Source organism: Rattus norvegicus, chromosome 8, assembly GCF_021556685.1.
Source record: "Rattus norvegicus strain SHRSP/BbbUtx chromosome 8, alternate assembly SHRSP_T2T, whole genome shotgun sequence".
Taxonomy (NCBI): Eukaryota; Metazoa; Chordata; class Mammalia; order Rodentia; family Muridae; genus Rattus; species Rattus norvegicus.
This window is the reverse complement of record NC_141541.1, coordinates 103758152-103779006: the sequence shown is the minus strand read 5'-3', so window position 1 is coordinate 103779006 and position 20855 is coordinate 103758152. Positions and strand designations below refer to the sequence as shown.

The 20855-nt window shown below is 48.1% G+C and overlaps 1 protein-coding gene and 1 pseudogene across 2 annotated transcripts; one reads left to right on the top strand and one right to left on the bottom strand.

The window, feature by feature from the left end:
* Positions 1 to 725: 725 nt before the first annotated feature.
* Fcf1-ps1 (Fcf1 rRNA-processing protein, pseudogene 1) lies at positions 726 to 1308 on the bottom strand (annotated as a pseudogene).
* A 12943-nt stretch (positions 1309 to 14251) lies between these two features.
* Positions 14252 to 20506, top strand: Chst2 (carbohydrate sulfotransferase 2). 2 transcript variants are annotated; one of them, XR_015626867.1, is made up of 3 exons: positions 14252 to 14906; positions 15010 to 16998; positions 17384 to 20506. XR_015626867.1 is itself a non-coding variant. In NM_001398894.1 (2 exon segments), a coding segment is annotated over 1 exon segment (1593 nt). In that variant the 5' UTR covers positions 14255 to 14906; positions 15010 to 15182; the 3' UTR covers positions 16776 to 20506.
* The last annotated feature ends 349 nt before the right edge of the window (positions 20507 to 20855 follow it).

Below are 20855 nucleotides of genomic sequence, written 5' to 3'. Positions count from 1 at the left end.
TCCCACTTCCTTATGTGGCACAGACACTTTACCACATCCGCTTGATCCTGAAATCAGTAACACAGTGGGCATTGGCTGGAGATGAAGACGAACGAAATATTTTCCCAGGGAGCCTAGGGGCTTTAGGTGTTCTTTGACCTGGAACTTGACCTGTGACTTTAAAATGCAGATGGCTTCCAAAAACTCTAAGTGGGGCAGGAGTTTGCAGTAGAGAATTTCCAGCAGAAGAAGCTGAATGCTAACAATGAAATGTGGTGACAGTAACAAGGCAGAGAGAAAGAAACAGCTCTCCACGTCAACAAAGCAGCCCGTGCTCTGGCAGAGGCTGTACTTGGGCTGAAAGGTTGCTCTTTGGAGGTAAGTGGGACTACGTGTAATGTCGTGACAAAGAAGAAAGGTTTGCTGGTTGAGGGCACATCAGCCGAAAAATGCAGGCTATATTCTGAACTGAAAAGGCATCCAGCTTTTGGGGCATGTCACTAAGGCAAGATCTGTGCAAAGAAAGAGTTGACACAGGACTCTGGGAACTCAGGCACTGAGGTAGAAGATGAAGGGAAGAGAGGACTGACCAGAGAGCCATGAAGATAGAAAGAAACTGTGGATTGAGCATTTGCTTTATTATATTTGCTATCATTTTAAAAAATCAAAAAGTGTTTTTAATTAACTGACAAGAGAGAAAGTTGGTCCAAGAAAGGCAGGTGAATTTTGCAGAGAAAATTTAAAAGCTAGAGGCTCTGTTTGTCACTTGGCATTCTCTTGATATTGTATCTCTGGTTGGAGATATACATTATAGGAACTTCAGGGATCTTCTAGATGCTTCATTTGAGGTCACAGTCAACTGTGGCCACAATGTAACACTAATTACTCTCTGTACGGAGAAGTCATTGGCATAGGTTCCTTTGTGTGCACACGGCAATCGGTCACCTCATGGATCCTTGGTGATCCTTAGTGTCCCTCCATACTTTTGTCCCAACTTCTCAATTTGAGCCATTATACAATCAGTTATACAAGGGATACGTTTTTCATACAGACTGTCCATCACTGGCTGCACTAAGTCCAGTTTGCATTAATGGAAAAGTTGATGGAGTTGGTATGGACAAGGGTGTGGTAATGTAGACCCAGTTGTGTATTATAATGGCGGAGTAAGCAGGAAGGATGTTGGGAGACTTGTCTTTTCTTCAACACACTAGGATCCTTCTTTTCTTTCTTTTTGGGCTTTAATCTATCCTCATCTTTAATTCTTTCATCTGTGAGACTAAGCGGTTGCTTCCTAGACTCATATTTCCTTGTTTTCTTTTGCTTCCCCATGTCCACACTGCACCCGTTTCTTTATTTTTAACTATGTCTAGGTGAGTGTGGAGGTTTAAATGTGAATGGACCTCATAGGCTCATATATTTGAATAGTTGGTCTCCTCTTGGTAGAACTGCTTGGGAAGGATTAGGAGGTGTGGACTTGTTGGAGGAGGTATATCACTGGCAGCAAGATTTGAGGTTTCAAAAGTTCAGGCCTTTTCCAGTTAGCTCCCTCCTTTTTTGTTTCTGTGCCTTGTGTGCTTGTGAATCAGATGTAAGCTCTCAGCTACTGTGCCAGTGCTATGTGTGCCTGCCTGCTGCCATGTTCTCTGCCATGATGGTCATGGACCCAAACCTGGAACTGTGAGCCCCAAATTGAATGCTTTCTTTTACAAGTTGCCTTGGTCATGATGTTTTGCCATGGCAACAGAAAAGTAACTAAGACTGTGTGTGTGTGTGTGTGTGTGTGTGCGCACACGTGTGCACACATGCACACTCACACATGAGGCTGGGTACCACTGAGGCTAGAATTGGGCATAAGCTTACCTTGGAGCTGGAGTTACAGGAAATTGTGAGCCATTGGACATGGGTGATGGGAACTGAACTACGGTCCTCTGCAAGAACAGTGCGAGCTCTTAACTGCTGAGCCATCGCTCCAGCCTCTGAACAGTTACTTTATTCCGTCCTTTCCTCTCTTGCAATTTCTGTCCTGTGATATCAAAACAGAGTATGCACGGGGTTGTACATTTCACTTTACTTACCAATGTTTCATAGGAATTGGACACATAAGCCTGGATCCCCTATGGAGGTCTGCTGCTGAAAAGTGATTTATCAATAAGTTTCAAGGCTGAAGTAACACTGCTCTGAATGGCGTTTGCCTTTGTGTGCAGCTCAGGGCATTCCCGGAATGCCTTTCTTTGTAGGGGAGTAGTGCAGCTATGCCTTGTGACTACAAATAAATGCCACTGTGACTTCCCCTTCCTTCTATGCAATGCATGCAAAGCAGTCCCCTCTGTTGCTTTTGATACACATGGGAAATTGAGAAGGACAGAATTGCTCTGAGAATCTGCAAACGTTGTCTTGCACATCTCGGTATCAAGGACCTCATGCTGTTGTACAGGTTGGGTCTTGTAGCCCAACTCCTGGGTAGAAAGCAAATGGCTCTGAAATCCAACTGCTTCTCTCTGTATGGGGCTTTAGGGGAGCTGTGTGTGTGTGTGTGTGTGTGTGTGTGTGTGTGTGTGTGTGTGTGTGTGTGTGTGTGTGTGAGAGAGAGAGAGAGAGAGAGAGAGAGAGAGAGAGAGAGAGATCGCTTCCTTTCAGCTCTATGAGGCCATGCAAGGACCATTGGCTGCTCAGAAACTGCCTCAAACCATCAGTAATGTCTCTGCAAGACACAGTAAAGGAATTGGTAGCACTGTCATCTGCTTGAGACCCTGTGGCTTCCCTCACCGTCTTCCCACTTCCCCGGAGAGCAGAGGTCTCCCTTGCTCTTTTCTGGATGGGTGAAGAACCATTGTTGGGTAACTACCTTGAGATCTGTCCTCACCCAGCTTCTCCTAGTTGTCCTGTGTGAGGAATTTTCTTATAGCTGGATTACAGAGAGACACTCAGGCCCAGCATCAGATCACATTTCAACCAGGAACATAGACTTATAAGGTAAGCTTGTAGGGATTTAGAGCCGAGTTTGATTCCAAACCCCATTGGCAAGCATCTATACCCTGCTTCTAAATTTTAAGGAAGTTACTTCTTCTATCCATAGAGAGAAGCTTCCCCCTGATAACCTCTTGCAAGTTCTGTAGGACTCCAAAGGCCTAGGGTATCATGGGAGATGTCCTTTTACCTGGTTTAAACAGAGTTTTCTTGTGGGGCCAATAAACATATCCTGGGCTTCTTACTGGCATGACATTTTCTCTCTTTCTTTGTGACAACTGGCTCATTACTTGTTTTCAAAACATTATTTGACCATGAGCTAAAATTCAACTTTCAAAGTTCTCTCGGGTTCTCAAACATCGGGATCCATATACAGAGTCATATCCTCTGAGTGATGGCCGCCAGGTGGGGGAGGGGTCCAAGATCTCCACAGGGCCAGAGGACAAAGGCATCTGTGCAGATCCTTGGAAGCCAGGCTTCTAAGCACCTGTAGCCAGGGGCAGGCTCACAGGAAATAGAAGGCTGGGTCTAGGAGGAAATCCTACAGACTGAAGCTCTGTTGGGAGGCATACTACACAGTCTGATGACAACCTTCCCCCATATAGTGGGCTCACAACTCATAGGTTGTGTGGTACTGTGGAGGGAAGTCCAGGGGGAAATGATTTTCAAAATGTCTCTAGACTGCTTGCAGTGGAGGATAATTTCTGGTTGGAGACGTTTCACATGAAGCTGTGTGAAGAGGTGACAGACAGAGGCAGAACTACTGTGTCCAGGCAGGAGTTTCTCTAGGATGTCTTTCCTACCTCCTAGATCAGAATCATTGCAAAGTGTGTTGAAAGAGTGGGCACCTCAGAGCCATGAAGGTCTCTCCCCGGAGGTACCTGCAGGCCCCTGAGTGTGGACTTAATGTTAGGCTGTGGCACTCGTTTGCCTTCTAAGAACCAGAACCACTTTCTCCACACAGCATCTGGTTTCACTGTGTTCACTGTTAAGGACATAGCCTACCTTCTATACAATGAAAGTTTTTTTTAAGGATAACCAATCAACCAGGCGATAAGTATGGATTTCACATGGATTTGCAAGACATTATGATTCCTTTGTCGGGAGTAAAGCAGTGAACAAAGAAACCACATGAATGAACCTTGAGAAGAAATCCTTTCCTTGCATCTATATGTTCAAACTGTTAATCTTCTAAGAAGCTTTCCTCTTTTTTCTAAAACTTTTTATTGATTCTTTGTGAGTTTCACATCATACACCCCATTCCTGCTCATCTCCCTGTCCCCTCTTATCTGCCCTTGGCCTTTGCAACACCCCCTATAACACACACATACACACACACACACACACACTCGCACACACACACACACATATACACACACGCACGCACACACACATACACATATACACACACGCACGCACACACACATACACACACACACATACACACACACATACACACACATACACACACATACACACACACACTTGCACACACACACACATATACACACACGCACGCACGCACACATACACACACACATACACACATATACACACACGCACGCACACACACATACACACACATACACACACATACACTCGCACACACACACATATACACACACGCACGCACACACACACATACACACATATACACACACGCACGCACACACACACACATACACACACACACATACACACACATACACACACATACACACACATACACACACATACACACACACATACACACACATACACACACACACACTCGCACACACACATACACACATATACACACACGCACGCACACACACACACACATACACACACACACACACACACACACACACATGCACAGCACATACCACCACCACTACCACCACCACCACCACCAACAAAGCATAGAAAATATCTCATCATGGAAGCTATACTATGTCACCATATGTCCCACAGTACACCCCTCTGTCCACACATCTTCACTTGCAAATGTCCATTGCAATGAGTCATTGGTCTGGTTTGAGGTCTCTGGCTTCTGTGATGCCATCAATATTGGATCCTCACTGGGGCTCCTCTGCGATATTCTGTTGTTGCCTTGTGTCATGGGTGTTGTATCATGGAGATCCTGCGGTTTTGTAACAGCAGCACTGGCCCCTTCATGTGTCCCAACCGCTCACAGCTGATACAGATTTTGAGGTGGACCAATCAGAGCCCTGGATCTGGGCCTGGGTGGTAGCTGAGACAGTCATGCCACCAGCTCTCCCTCATCTGCATCACCAGGTGAGCTCTTCTGCACTGCTCCATCCAGCTAGGCCACCCAATGCCACCATCTGCAGGAGGTAGGGTCAGCTCTCCTGCTCCCATGCCCTCAGGCCAGCTTGCCTGCATCTGTGTCTGTAGAGCCAGCTCCACTGTGCTGCCCAGGCAAGGTACAGGCCCCACTCTCCCAAGTGCTACAACCTGTAAGGGGCTAAGCCAGCTCTCCTACTCTCATACCCTGTGGCCTCACTCATGCCATTGCCATCAGGGCCAGCTCCACTGTGTTGTCCAGGAGAGGTGCAGGGCCAGCGTCCTGGCTACTTTAGGTGGTGGTGCAGGTGGTGATGTCCTAGGAGGAGGGCATCATCCCCACAACCACACCATCTCATGTCAGACTAGCGGCGGGATCAGCTGGCCCTTACTCGGTCCTCAGGACTGGCTCACCCGCACCCACTACTGTGTTGCCCAGGCAAGGTACAGGGCCTGTTCTCCAGAGTGCTGCCAGCAGTGAGGGTCAAGGACAGTCCACCTGCTCCCATGACCAGTTTTTCTGACTGCTGCAGGTGGTGAGGGAGAAGATTGGAAGGAAGGCATCACCCATTGCCACCATGGTCATCTCCGCTGGGTGGTGAGAGATGAGGGTGGGTGGCACGTGCAAAGAGGTGATGCCTCCTCATATGGGAGAGCGGGGTGAGCTCTCCCACATTCATGCTTTCAGGACTGGCTCACCCACCTTCCTGCCCGGGTCAGCTCCATTGTGTTGCCCGGGTGAGGTGCAGGGCCTGCTCTCCCAAGTGCTGCTGCTAGTGAGAAGTGGGGTAAGCTCTCCAGAGTGCCTCATTCAGTGAGGGGTGGGGCCAGTTCTGCACAGCCCCTGGACAACCAGTGGTCCCTGATGGTTGCCAGGGACATCCCCATGCCCCCATCCATTGACACGGACCACTGCCACTGCATAGCCACAGACTATGGCCCTCAGCAGCAGCTCTTGCTGGGACCTCGCCATGGCCCCAGGAGGCAGGGTTGGCCACTCACAGCAGGCCACTCCTCTCCACGATGGAGTTTCCAGTTCCATCTCTCTTCACAATGCTCAAGCTGCGCCACTTCTCTTTCTCTCCCATCTGACCACCACATCCTCACACATTGTGATGGCTCTGCGGGCAGGCTGGCCACACAGCTGACGGGCCCCTGGGTGATATCCTCCATCCCTATTGGGTATGCTTGTAAATGGGTGAATCTGGCCTGGCTGTGCTGGAGGGTGGGCTGTGTGTCTGTCTTCTTCCTCCCACGCTGTGCTGCCTGGATTTGATTTTTATGAGTCCTAGGCATGGGATAGCTTTGGCCACCAAGCCAGGCATCAGTCTAGGGTGAGCAAAGGACTGCCATCTGTTCTGCTCCTGACAGATAGAAGACAGCACCACCAATAAAGTATCTCTTTGCCCACTTCCAGTGTGGAAGAAGCTTCCCTTTTCACTGTGCTTTTCAGGAAGCCCAGAGACAAGTTTTTCAACTCACTCGTAGCAATTGCACAGGCTCTTATGGGATGAATTCACAGAAACAAGACAGAGGGGAAGGTGCCAGAGGTGATTTCTCTAATACTGATGGAGGGCTGGGGCAGAGGGCATAGAACTTAAGGAGGGGCCCTCAGAGAGGAAGCACTGTTGTAAGGATGGCTGGGAGGCAACCAAACCTTTTATTAGGCAGCAAACAGTAGGTCACTTGGAACATTTTGACCATAATAGGCGTGGGCTCCGGAATGTAATGAAAGGGATGGACTAAGAAGGAGAGAATTCAAGAGAGCATGCAGGGCCTAACTAAAGGAAAACGATGGACATGTTTTCCAGAGACTGAGTCCATGCTGAGAATACATCCAACCAGCACCTTTGGGTTCCCTGGTTTGAATGAGAAGGAAAACAAACATTTTCCATGTTTGGTCTCTCTGCTAAAGATTCATAGTGCTTGAGATGTGATGGACACCCTCTGTATATTGGATGTAAGAATGAATGAGGAAAGGGGTGAGTGAACGAAGTGTCTATGGGAAGAACATCTAACTAGTCAAGCAGTCCCTGGGTGAGCACACGGCCGAAGATTCCACCAAAGCCAGAAGACGGAATAGGATGTTTCACTCTCTAGAGGAAGGTGGCTGGGCTTGTAGAACCCAGTGGGAAATCTTTCTTAGGCCAAGACATGGTTGGCAGACTAGAGAGGATGATGACTCCAGTGCTGACAGTCCCTGTTCCAGTTAGCTTCTGTCCCCCAGTGTTCAGCTTCTTAAACTGTGGGTTGTATAACTGAATGTGTGTGTGTGTGTGTGTGTGTGTGTGTGTGTGTGTGTGTGTGTGTGTGTACAGGGGTGGTGGTCGAAAAACTTTTGGGAACAGGAAAATGTATCTGAACGTTCAACGACCAGAAAATAATTCAGAATCCAACACTTCTGAATCTGAAGTGTTTCTGGAAGCACTTGTCTGTGTTGCATTGTGGGACTTCTCTGCAGGCTTGGCTCTGAGCTCACAACGCTTTGCACTTTGCAAGGAGCACGTGGTTACACCATGCAATGCCAACCAATGTTGGCTCAAATTACCTTGCTGGGATTTGAGACCACCCCATGTTATGAATTGCAGCATTTTAATAGTACATGCAAAAGTTTTCTGCTCTTACAGAAAGAGAATATTGTCGTTCTGGAGAAACAAAGACAGCATCTCTCCTACTATCATTCCGCAGCATGTATTAAATCAGTCGACCTTTGTATTGGATTATGTTTGCTATTAAAAACTTTTGTTTGAAATGCTGACCATAAAATATTGTTCAGTAATTTTGCCTTGGATTTCCAGTAGTTTCTCAAATGATCCTAGGCAGGTTTCTGCCATTTGTACTATGTACTAGGTAAAGCAGTTGCTTCTCAGCATTGATGATCATAAAACGCAAATATTGATCAGCTCTGAAGAATGTCGAAAATGTGTTCTGTCTTTCAGTATCAAGTGTAGGTCAAAACTTTATGCTCTCTAAAAAATGAACAGCCACAGATGCCCAGTGTGTGGTGGCTAACCTTGACTGTCAACTCAATGAAAACTAACTTCTGAGCAGGTTTCGAGGGATTTTCCAAACTAGGTTGATGTAGGAAGACTCATCCTAAATGTGGAACCATCACTTTATGGGATAGGATCTTGGACTGAATAAAACCAGTAGTGTTTACCTCTTTCTGATCCTCAGTTGTGGAATCCATGTGACCAGCCACTTCCGGGTCCTGCCCACATGACTTCTCTGCCATGAGGGACTGTATCCATGAACTGTGAGCTGAAATAAATACCTTTTTCTTAAGTTGCTTTTGTCAGGATTCTTGTCCAAGTTCAATTAGTAACAAATACAGTATGCAAATTTACTTTTGTGTGTGTCAAAGAATCATTTTTAAAGCAATTTCTTTGTTATTTATTACCAGTAAGTGTTTGACTTTTATACTATTTTATATGCTTATGCATCTAGGGTTATATGGAATTTTCTCAGGCAGAAAAGGCTCTGTAAATGTTGCTTTTATTTCCTCTGATGAAGGGATGAGATGAGAGCCGTACCCAAGCTGTACATGGCTTGGACTGAGCCCAGAGCATTTCCTTCTCTGTGGCCTGGAAGCTTCTAGCCTCTGTACAATCTGACTGATTCAATCCAGCTTCTCTCCACTTCTGACTGAATTTCTCTGCTTGGTCTCATACTAACTTTGGCAATTTTCTTAATTTTCCAGTCCCGTCTTATTCTTTTGTTTGTTCTGTCTTCACCTGTGTCTAGTTTGTTCTCTCAGCCTACTGTCTCTGTAAAACTGTCCTGAGAAAACTGCTACACACACACACACACACACACACACACACACACACACACACCACACCTTTTCTCTCCCTCTCATTCCCCCTCCCCTTTCTCTCTCTCCTCTTTTGCTGCTCTTAAGTAGCCTCTCTCTTTTCTGTGCTGTTCTTGTGTGAGTTGGGCGTATCCTATCTCTGACTCATTCTGCCAAATCTTTCTCTGATTTGTCATTTTGTCTGCCCCTCACCAACTTTCAACCATGGCTGCTTCCTTCTACAAACTAACCTTACCTTCATTGTTAGGGATTAAAGGTATGTGTTAAGGGTGTGTCTGCATTCCAGCTAGATTGAATCTTTGGATGTGATCCCTTGCCAGAACAGCCCTGCTGCTGGGTTAAAATTCCTCTATAGGAGTCATGAGAAAACGTGTTTGAAAAACCGATGAAGGCCCATCCAATGTGGTGACCCCCAACCATAAAATTATTTTTATGGCCACTTCATAACTGTAATCTTTCTACTGTTATAAATCACAATGTAAATATATATTTTCTGATGGTCTTAGATAACCCCTGTGAAAGGGTCGTTTGACCCCAAACTGGTCAGAACCACTGGTCCAGAATAAAAGGAGCAGAAATAAAACAAGACAACACTCTAAAGCTTTGTTGTCAACCTTCAGTGCAGGGGGTAGGGTGGGGTGGGGTTGGGGGGGCAGGAGGTAGATGGCTGGTTACAAAGAGAAAGAATCAGCTTGGTTGAGCATGTCCAGGTGAGGCATGGGGAGGAGTGTGCTTAAGTAAGGACAACACCAGAGGGGACTCGCTTGGAAATTAGCTACATGGACATTTCTCCCACAGCCCTTTAAGGCTTCTTAATAGGCCACATTTAAAATTCAAGGTTAAAGAAACCATTTCTGTATTGCAAGCCAGGCAAACCCCAAGTAGGGGTCTCTATGACCTTTTTACGGGCTTCTGGACCACTGGAGTGCTTGGTGCTTGTTTTATTTGTTTATTTGTTAAAGACTTATTTATTTTACGTGTACTGGTGCTTTGCCTGCCTGTATGATTGTGTACCACGTGTGTGCAGTATCCACAGAAGCCAGAAGAGGGCATCAGATGGAGTTACAGATGGTTGTGGCTGTCATGTGCATCTGGGACTTGGACTTAGATCCTCTAGAAGAGCAGATCACTGAGCCATCTCTCCAGACTCACTCTTGTTGCTTTTTAACCACACCGACCTTTAGTACTTGCTAGGTCACCAGCATGCATTTTGGACCTCCCCCAGGTTCCTGTGTAGCATTCTTATTCTTTGCAAGAGTTGCTTCTCCGCAGCAAAGGCTATCTCCCCAGTGTAGTGTAGCTGCTCCCAAGTCTTACCACAGTACTCTCCTTTAGAACAACCTTACTAATTTAAATTCATGTGCACTGAATGTCTCCTAGTCCACGAAGGTGGAGACCAGGCTTGCCTGGGTCACACTTGTGTCCTGCAGAAGTTGACCAGTACCTGATATTCTGCGGGTACTTCATACGCATTATGCTCTTGGCATAGACTCAACTTGGTTACAGAGTACTGGACTTCTCCACGGTTTGATTAAACGTTTATACAAATTATATATTCATCTTGCCCTCCCCATCTCCTCCTAGGTAACGCTGGGAGAGCATTACTACTGTGGGACAGTTTGTATAGGACAGAAGCTACCTAGGCCTTGAAAGTGTGGAAGAACCCCCTTTAAATCCCCACGAGCCTCTTGTTTTTCTCATGGGAACATTTTAAGTGACTGCCTAAGTTCCTTAGTAATCACAAGATTATTCAAGCTATTTCCTTTTGAGATTGTAAAGGAAAACATTCTTTAAAATTCTCTTTGGGATGTGACCATTTCACCTACATTTATCAGCTAAATTTGGTAGGAGTGGCTACCTCTGGGTGTTCTTGGTCTACATAATAGGTAGATAAATGTATATTCATACTATACTTAAACATATAAAATGAGGGAGTCACTTGGACGAATGTGGACACTATGTCTTAAGCCAATGATTTAAAAAAAGCCAATTGTTCACGCTCAAGTTCTCCTGGAAACTCGTAAATTGCTGAAAACGCAAAGGATGGAACGGATTTTAGTGCTTGGGGAGAGATCTTCTGGCCCCCTGGCTTCTTACACAGACCTAGATGGGAACCAGACCCTGAGTCCAGCCTTACATCTTCCTCCAGTTCAGATTCTGATAGAAAACACTTGATCTTTGCCATTCTCCTGGGCTGGGTTCCACATCACAGAGTATTAGAACGCCATCGTCCAGGAGCAGGACAAGAGCAGGGCCCCAGGAGTAGTCCTTCCCATGCAAGGGGCACCAGGCAGGGCAGCTCAAAGGGCATCCTAGTAGAGATCAAACTACAATGACCTAAACAGTGTTTTGAAGCGGTGGCCTGATGGGTTCCTCTGCAAGCGAAATCGCTGTGTGATTTATTACATATATATCTGGGTCATTACTAGACCACAAGGAGAGAAATTCCTGGATAAATGCAGGTGGAAAGGCATCATCTAGCTTTTGGACATCATTAGCTGTCACAGAGTTTGGAATTAATCAAGACACTTCACAAACGGTAAAATATTTGCAAGCAGGGAGAGGGTGGGATGGCAGAACCTGTGAATTTATGCCAGCTGAGCGTCACAGCGGAGCATCTCTGTGGAGGCGGCTGGCAAATGGAGTCACTGTTTTGCCAACTGGAGGAAAGCGTTACACAATTGTATCAAAATTGTTTCTATGCAAACAATTGTTTTTTAAAAGGGTCCTTACCTCAAATAACTGCAATTGAGTGCTTTCTGGCTAAGCACAAACCCAGATATTAATCTCAAACTCTTAGAAGGCTTTTCTCTCGGAACGGCAATGGAGACCATAGGTGTGTTACTCTTTTTTCACTATTCCTACATCCTCCATCGGGTTTCTTTTCATTCAGAAACATAGCTTTAGTTTTGGTGGTGGGAAGAGGGGAAGGAGGGGGGAGATGTGTTTGAAGCAACACTGGCAGGGAGGTTGGTGGAGGTGGGCAAAAGGGAGAGATAGAAGACAATGAACACGTTTACCATCTACTGATGACATTTACCATCTACTGACGACATGTACAGCTTCATTTGTACCCAGAGAAAATGTAATGAGGCATCTACCTAAGAAAGTTACATGTGGAATTTGACGGGGCTAAGAGATGGCTCAGTCCAGAAAGGTCCTTGATGCTCGCATACCAAACAGCAGAGCTGTAGCTCCAGAATCCAACCAGTGAAGAGGCAATTTCTGCAGGTTGTCCTCCGACGTCCACATCAGCCCACATCAGCACCGTGGCTGTGTGCATCCTTATTCACAAGAATGTTTTAAAAATTGCATGGGTGGGGCTAGGAGGAGGGGGGCTTCGCTCAGGATGTAATCAAAATAAATAAATAAAAATTCAACCCTAGTCTTCCGTCCCAATTTGTGTAAGATATGTTCTAGAAATCTATCTACCTTATCAGAACTATAAGGGATTTTTCTGGAAAATGGGACCAAGTCAAACCATTAAAATTTTTTTGCATTACCTATTTGCTTCCCCTATTTGTGTGTGTGTGTGTGTGTGTGTGTGTGTGTGTGTGTGTGTGTGTGTGTGTGTATGGATGGGGGATTATGTGTCAGGGAGCACCTCTGGATGTCAAAGAACAACTCGTAGGGATCATTTCTCTCCTTCCATCATGTGGATTCCTGGGTTCAAAATTCATATCTCAGGTTTGGGTGCAAGTGCTTTTCAGACAAAACCATTTCCCTGGTCTTATATCATACTATTTTTAAGTTTTGAAACCTGAAACAACCCATACAAAATAATAATAATAAAACCTGAAACAAAACAAAACAAAAAATCCCAAACCAAACCGAAACAAAACAAAACCGGTTAAAGCCATAAAACACTTGAATTAAGTCATTTTTCAAGACTCCCTGTACCCAGAAGATTCTGTACGATACCCTGAAAAGGCCATCAATGGCAACGCTTTAAATTTAGAAGGTCATCAGGTCGAGGTAAGGCTGCTCTAGGTAGACTGTGGTAATTTTGCAGTAATGTTTTACTTGTAAAAGCCTCTGAGGGACAGGGGGCAATCAGTCTCCCAGAGATCCGTAGTTTACCTCCGGACCACGATGACTCATCTTTCCGCCCTTCTAGGTGGAAACTGGAGTACAATCTTTCCTATGTGCCCTCTAACCTCCACCCATCCTGCCGTCTCCCAGGGTTACTGTAGTTGTCCCAATTTACAGTGGAGGCTATATGGCTCAGTCCTTCACCAGTTAAAGAGAAGTATACAAACCGACGCAGATCAAACTAAAAAGTAACTTTCAACGTCCAAAAACCTTTTCCTTTGCGATCAAGTTCTTTGACCTCGTCTCTTCCTCTTTAAAGTCAAGGGACTCGACAAGTATCTTACCAGAAATTAAAACAAGGCGCCCACCCCTCCCCCAGCAGCCCTGTCTTAGAGGGTGTCAGCAGAGGTAGAAACTCCACAAGCCTAGAGCATCTGCCTGGCGGGAGGTGGGGGTGGGGATCATTGAAACCTAGTGGCCTTGTCCAAATCCAGGACACTCGGAAAGGTTGCTGAGAGGCACACTCTGGAGCCTCTTCAGTGACCCTGGGCCCAGAAAGATTTATTACTTCCTCCTTGAGGGAGAAACCACAAACCGGCTGGAAAGGGCTAGCACCAGGGCCGAAGCTTCAGAACTGTGTTGCCGCTGCACACAGCGCTGTCGGGAGGTGCTGCTCGCGTCCTAGGAGGGGACACCAGTGCTGACCGCTGGGGGACGAACAGAGCGTACGCCGGGGGTATTTCTGCCCAAACTTTTATCACCAACTCTTCTTCACAGCGAATCCTGGGAGCCGAGTTGTGCAGTCACTGAGAACCCAAGTCTCCGGCTGTGCAGGAGAGCCGGGAATTAGGCGCGGGCGCCGTGCCCCGGGCGCACCTAGAGCTCAGTTCTGCGACTAGCGGCTGGAGGCCCTAGCAGCGCCGCCTTGAACCGGGTCGCATCTCCAGCCCCTAAGGAGGTGGCGGCGGGAGTCTGGAGCTGCGAGGAGGGCGGGTGTGGGACAGGAGAGGAGGAGGGGAGCGCGGCGAAGGGGAGGAGCCGGGGCGACAGACGGCGGCGCGCACCAACCCCGAGCGGGCTGGCAAGAGCCGCGCAGAGGCCGGCCCGAGCGCGTTGCAGGCGCCCGGCGTAGGGGGAGTCGGGTAGCAGCATCCTCCCGGGCGCCGCTTTAGTGCGGCCGCGGCGGGGGCTTCCTCTGCCTCGGGACCTCGAAGGGCAGAAGCGGCCGGTGACGCTGGGATCCCGCTCTTTTGCCTCCAGCTACCCGTACAGAGTCTTTTCTGGGCCAGTCTGCGGCCACGGAGCACCGGGGCTCGCCCGAGCCGCCCTCCCGGACATCCTCCGGGTGATGGAAGAAGCAGCCGCCGCTGCGGGGCCGCTCTGCACCCTATTCGCCACCGCCGGAGGGATGGGAAGGTTCGCTATGTGGAGGCCGAGAGAGCACGATGGAGAACAGAATAGCCTGGAGCTGGGACATAAATAAGCTACCCCCCACTGTCGCCTCCTGCCTGCTTCGTGCCCCAGAGCCGGGAGGGAAGCTGCGGTCCCGAGAGACTGGAGGAGACGTCGCTGGAGCCGGGACGCGCCGCGCTCGGTGGAGCGCAGAGCTGGGCTCCGGGCCCGGTGAAAGTTTCCCCTCCCGGGGTGCAGGGCGCCCGCTGCTGGAAAACTCTGCCTAGGGCTAGGGCGGCGGAGTCCCGCGGCTGCCTCGAAGGCTTGGGGACCCCTAGCAGAAGAGAACCGGAGAGAAACCGAGGAGAGCGCTAGCCGGACAGTCCGCCGGTCGGGGATCCGGGGACGCTCCGAGGCGCACCCTCCGCTCCAGGTGAGTGGAGGAGCCCGCAGACCAGAGGGTGGGCGTTACTCAGGCGAAGGAGGCTTCTGGACGGGAGACTGGGCTCACCCATTCACTCCGTTTCCCCTCGCAGGTCCTCGGAGCCGCTGCCATGGGAGAGCCAGCCCTGGGCGCCGGGGACCAGCCGCCTCTGCCGCCGCGCCCGCCTCGGATCGGCGGCCCCAGTCCCGGCGCCCGCAGCCGGCCTGCAGCGTCCCCCTCCCGGGCTGCAGGGCCGCCTCCGCCGCGCCGCCGGCCCCGGCTGTGATGAGCCGCAGCTCGCCGCGAGCTCTGCCCCCGGGCGCGCTTCCCCGGCCGCTGCCGGCCGCGCCTGCCGCGGTGCAGCGGGCCCTGCTCCCGCCGTGGCCCCGGCGCGCAGGACGCCGCTGGCCTGCGTCCCCGCTCGGGATGAAGGTGTTTCGCAGGAAGGCGCTGGTGCTGTGCGCGGGCTATGCACTGCTGCTGGTGCTCACGATGCTCAACCTCCTGGACTACAAGTGGCATAAAGAGCCGCTGCAGCAGTGCAACCCCGACGGGCCTCTGGGTGCCGCGGTGGGGGCGGCCGGGGCCGGTTGGGGACGACCAGGGTCGCCTCCTGCAGCGCCACCCCGCGCTCACTCTCGCATGGACCCCCGCACCCCATACCGGCCTCCTGCCGCTGGCGTGGGGGCAGTTCCCGCAGCCGCGGCTGGGAGTGTAGGAGCTGCGGCCTCTCTGGGCAATGCTACTCGAGGCACCAGGGGTGGAGGGGACAAGCGGCAGTTGGTGTATGTGTTCACCACGTGGCGCTCGGGCTCATCCTTCTTCGGCGAGCTCTTCAACCAGAACCCTGAGGTGTTCTTCCTCTATGAACCTGTGTGGCACGTGTGGCAAAAACTGTACCCCGGGGACGCGGTTTCCCTGCAGGGGGCAGCGCGGGACATGCTGAGCGCTCTCTACCGCTGTGATCTTTCGGTTTTCCAGCTGTATAGTCCCGCAGGCAGTGGGGGGCGCAACCTCACCACTCTGGGCATCTTTGGGGCAGCCACAAACAAGGTGGTATGCTCCTCGCCACTCTGTCCTGCCTACCGCAAAGAGGTCGTCGGACTGGTGGACGACCGCGTGTGCAAGAAGTGCCCACCTCAACGCCTGGCACGCTTCGAGGAGGAGTGCCGCAAGTACCGCACGTTGGTTATCAAGGGCGTGCGGGTCTTCGATGTGGCTGTGTTGGCGCCGCTGCTTAAAGATCCAGCCTTGGACCTCAAGGTCATCCACCTAGTGCGTGATCCTCGTGCTGTTGCCAGCTCCCGCATCCGCTCCCGCCATGGCCTCATCCGGGAAAGCCTACAGGTGGTGCGAAGCCGGGATCCAAGAGCTCATCGCATGCCCTTCCTGGAGGCTGCTGGCCACAAGCTGGGTGCCAAGAAGGAGGGTATGGGTGGGCCAGCAGACTACCATGCTCTGGGTGCAATGGAGGTCATCTGCAACAGTATGGCCAAAACGCTGCAGACAGCCCTGCAGCCTCCTGACTGGCTGCAGGGACATTACTTAGTGGTGAGGTACGAGGATCTGGTGGGAGACCCCGTTAAGACCCTACGGAGGGTGTATGACTTTGTGGGGCTGCTGGTGAGTCCCGAAATGGAGCAGTTTGCCCTGAACATGACTAGTGGTTCGGGCTCCTCCTCCAAGCCTTTTGTGGTGTCAGCTCGCAATGCCACTCAGGCCGCCAATGCCTGGCGGACCGCACTCACCTTCCAGCAGATCAAACAGGTGGAGGAGTTTTGCTACCAGCCCATGGCAGTGTTGGGCTACGAGCGGGTTAACAGTCCTGAGGAGGTCAAAGACCTCAGCAAGAGCTTGCTCAGGAAACCCCGGCTTTGAGAAGGGTTCCCAAGAGATCTGACACTCTCCCGAGACACCCACAAAGAGGATGGTGCTGTGTTTAAACAAACACAGCCCAGACCCAAGCTGAGGAAGCCCACATATTCTATTATAGATATATAATATAAATAACCACACAGGCACTTGCTGTCAACGTTTTGAGTCAGTGAATTTCAAGGAACGGCCTCAACTCACGCGCGTGCGTGCACACACCTCAGAAAAGGCAAGACTTGAAAGTTCTGACGAATTGCCCTGTGTCCCTGTCTCTTCTCCCTCTCTCCTCATCCTCTATCCCCCCTCCTTTCCGTACTGAAGTGGAATGTTGATAAAACGAGTTCCAGTAACCCAAATCTTGTTTACAAAATTTTCGTGGTATCTGTGAATGTGTAAGAGTAAATTTGGATGTGGGGTGGGGTGGGTGGAGAAGAGGGAAGTGTTCCCAGAGCAGAAAGCCCCCACTGGGCTGGTAAACCAAGGAGGCAGTCTTAAGAAGTAGACTTTTGTGTCAGCCGAGGTTATATGTGAGTATTAATAAAGAAGAGAATTAATATTCTTTTTTATATTTGCCTCCATTACTCTGGGTTTACCAGTGTTCCTTGTCTTCGTAGCTTCAGGTGGACTCTCCTCCCTTCCCACCTCTCCCTGCCTTTCCAGCCATCTACGTGCTAAGCTGGGAGAAGCCTTTGCCTTCGTGATAACTGGGAGTTCTTTTCTCACATGTGAATCATTGCCTGCCAGGTGCCCAGGAATGGAACAAGTCTACGGGCAAAACCAAACAGGGCAGAGAAGAAAGAGTACACACTACTCTCCTGTCCAGCTTTGAGTACAGAAAGGAAGAAACAAGCCCTGGAGAGTTGAAGGCATTCGGTTTTGATTACTACTGTATTGAGTTGGGACAGGGTACCTCGAAGCAGAGCCTGGTGTTTTTGTTCTGATGCTAGTTCAGGGGAAAAGAAAAAGGACAAAAAAGAAAAAAAACGCAAAGGAAAAATTGAAAGCATATAATTTTTAAAAAAAAGTTCTGATGACTAGAATACGGTTTTCAAAATGAAGTGAGCACTTTTGGTGGTGGTAGCAGCAACTTCGGTCAGTGGGATGAGAGAAATGTCTGGAGCGTTCTTCTCTATGACACAGAAGTCAGAGTCATATGAAAGCAAAGACGTTTTAACTGAGGACCGGAGGGGCACTTGTAGGTTTTCTCTCTCCTCTGTCCCATCCGAATTGATACTACTAAAGGGCAGGAATTTGAACTAGTTTACTTGGGACTTGGGGTGCCCTGAGGATAGGACTCTTTTTATTTCCTAAAGTCAAATTTTCAAAACAAAGTACATGTCTCAGACAGTGTAGGGCTTTAGCTAAGAATGGTTAGGTACTAAAATGGTCACGAAGAACAGGAAACAGATGCAGGTGAGCGTATAGGGTTTTGAAATTTGCTACTTTTCAGTGAGGAAACCATTGAGCTTCCCAGCAGAGGTGATGAGGTGATGATACTCCTATGTCCTGAATTCGTGTTGTGCTGAAGTGTTCTGTATGGTGTCGTGTTATGATAAGCAATTATGAAGCCCAAATAGGAAAAGCAGACAGTATAGTTGTATATTGTATATTATATTAAACACGGTACAAGTCCAATATCCTTGCAGCCTTATTTTAGTGTAATTTATTATAAGATTCTGAAAAGCTAACAAATGTGGGTTAAATGCTGAGGACTTCTAACAAAAAGATAATGTGTACATAAATGTTTTAACACAAGGCGATTCTGGAGTTTAATTATCATTACCATGTGAAACCCAAGATGAAGAAGCACTTTTTTTTTAAAGGTGTATTAGAATGGTTATTTCTTAATCTACTAAAATTGTTTCCCATGTCTTGTTATTGAGGTAGACTTGCTACGATAACACCGATCAAGGTTTCCATGGCATTTTTTTATGGCAGAGCATCTTCAGCAGCAGGGGAATCTTTGTAAGAGCTCTAATTTAAGCATACTTTAAAATTAAATGAACAAAATAAATATTAATGCTGGGTGACTAAAGATGGAGAAGGCTTAGCAGCAAGTTAAGGTAGTGTCATTAAAAGACGATGACTCTGGATAAAATAACCATTTAAAAACAAATTTGATAGGGCGTTCGAATCAGCTCTTATCAGCCACAGAGAAATTCATTTCTTGTTGAGCAAAAGATTTTTAAGCAGTTGACTTCATCCTTCTCCAGTATATCCATACACTTGGACTGCACTAGAATAGAATTATGTATTGGTATCTTGTGTTTAAGACGTATTAGATGCTATACAGGGCCTTGAGGCTTACAGAGCATTCGTGGCCTCTGCTAAGAGGAAATTCTCAGCCACCGCCAACAGTTCTCCCTGCCTCTGTTTGCACAGTTTCTGTCTGCTTTTTCCTTGTTTTTTAGCAGCTGCCTTCTTTCTACTCTGCCGCTCCTGGGCTCTGCAATTTGAAAAGGTGAATTGTTGCTCCTGGAGATTTGTACCTAGCTGCATTCTAGGAAAGTGAGATGGGTGTTGTTCCCACTGGAGGCTGAGATAGTCATATCAGTGACATTTAGCTGCCAGAGCTTGGGAGAAGGGGGAAGCATTTTTTGGCGTTAACAAGCTCTTGTCAGCCCCTGGTGCAAGCAGACCTGGGCCACGACAAACTGCAACAGAGCTGTGACCGTTTCTGAGGCAGGGTGTATGAAAGCTAGCCTTTCAGATTTCCTAACCTGGCAGGATGTCCATCATCAGGGAGAACTACTCCTCAGAGTGGCTTAGCTATCAGGTTCTGTTGTAAGTTCTGCCTTACTGGTAGCATGCTTGGCTTGGCCCTTAGACTTTGGAATGTACTCGTTAATTAGAAAGTTCCATTTAGTCAACAGTACATTAAGTCAACCATTTAGGGATTTGGACCAAAGCAGAGGCACAGGCTGGGTGCTTGAGTTTCAGGAATTTCAGAGCCAATCAAAGGCTGCATTTATACTGACTCTGAGTATGGGGACGGGAGCAACTTGGTGTCCTCAGTATCTACACACAATGAGTGCTTGCTAAGTATTTGTTAAGTAGGTGAACGAGATGTGTAACTATCAAATACTGAAAATGTTTAAAGGGGAAGAGAGGAAGATTGTGTTAAGCTGTACAGAGGAAGTGCCATGCTTCTGGCTAAGGTTGTAGTTCATAGGCTCTGTGTAGATGCCTGGAGTGAGCAGTGGGGCATCTGCAGTGTTTCCAAAGTGACACAGATCTTTAATTTCCACCAAGGAATTAGGAAGAAATGCATAATTTATTAACGTGGAGAGGCAAAAATTTCAAAGTAAGAAATTAAATTTTCAGTATTAGTTTCCTAAACCATACCAACACAGAAGGGTGGGGATCTGGCATAACTGTGGTTCCAAATCGCCCAGGTACCTAGAGGTGGTCTGTACAGTCCATATGTGAAGAAACAATGAGATGTTTACCGTTTCGAGTGCTGTGAATGCCTAGACTGAAGAATCATGGTATAGACTGTGGCCAAACAGCAATGGCTACTGTCAGAAAGTCCATCCATCCCACGGTGGATGCTGAGTGGGACAAGTTCTGTCCAAGTCTTTTCTTTCTTTCTTTCTTTTTTCTTTTTTGTCAACACACTGTATAGTTGTGGCTGGATTCTGCTATTGGCGTGAAATGAATGTGAATTTGGGTGAAGCTATGAAGTTAATATTCCCTGGGAACTTGAGCAATTAAATAAAGATCATCTTTGAAACACAGTCTCTAGACATGGATTCAGGAGAAGCAAGAGAGAAATGAGATGTGTGAGTCATAGACCAGGACACTGTGTCTCCTGCCACCCTTTGCCAACACACAGGCCCATGCAGTGCTCAAGACTTGAGTTTCTGAATTGTCATTGAGGGGTATTCACAAAGAGATCTCCTTCCTTCTTTTCTTCTTCCTTCCTTTTCTTTTTTTCTTTTTTTCTCTTTCTTTTTCTCTTTCTTTCTCTCTCTTTCTCTCTCTCTCTCTTTCTTTCTCTCTCTCTCTCTCTCTTTCTTTCTTTCTTTCTTTCTTTCTTTCTTTCTTTCTTTCTTTCTTTCTTTCTTTCTTTCTTTTTTTTTTTTG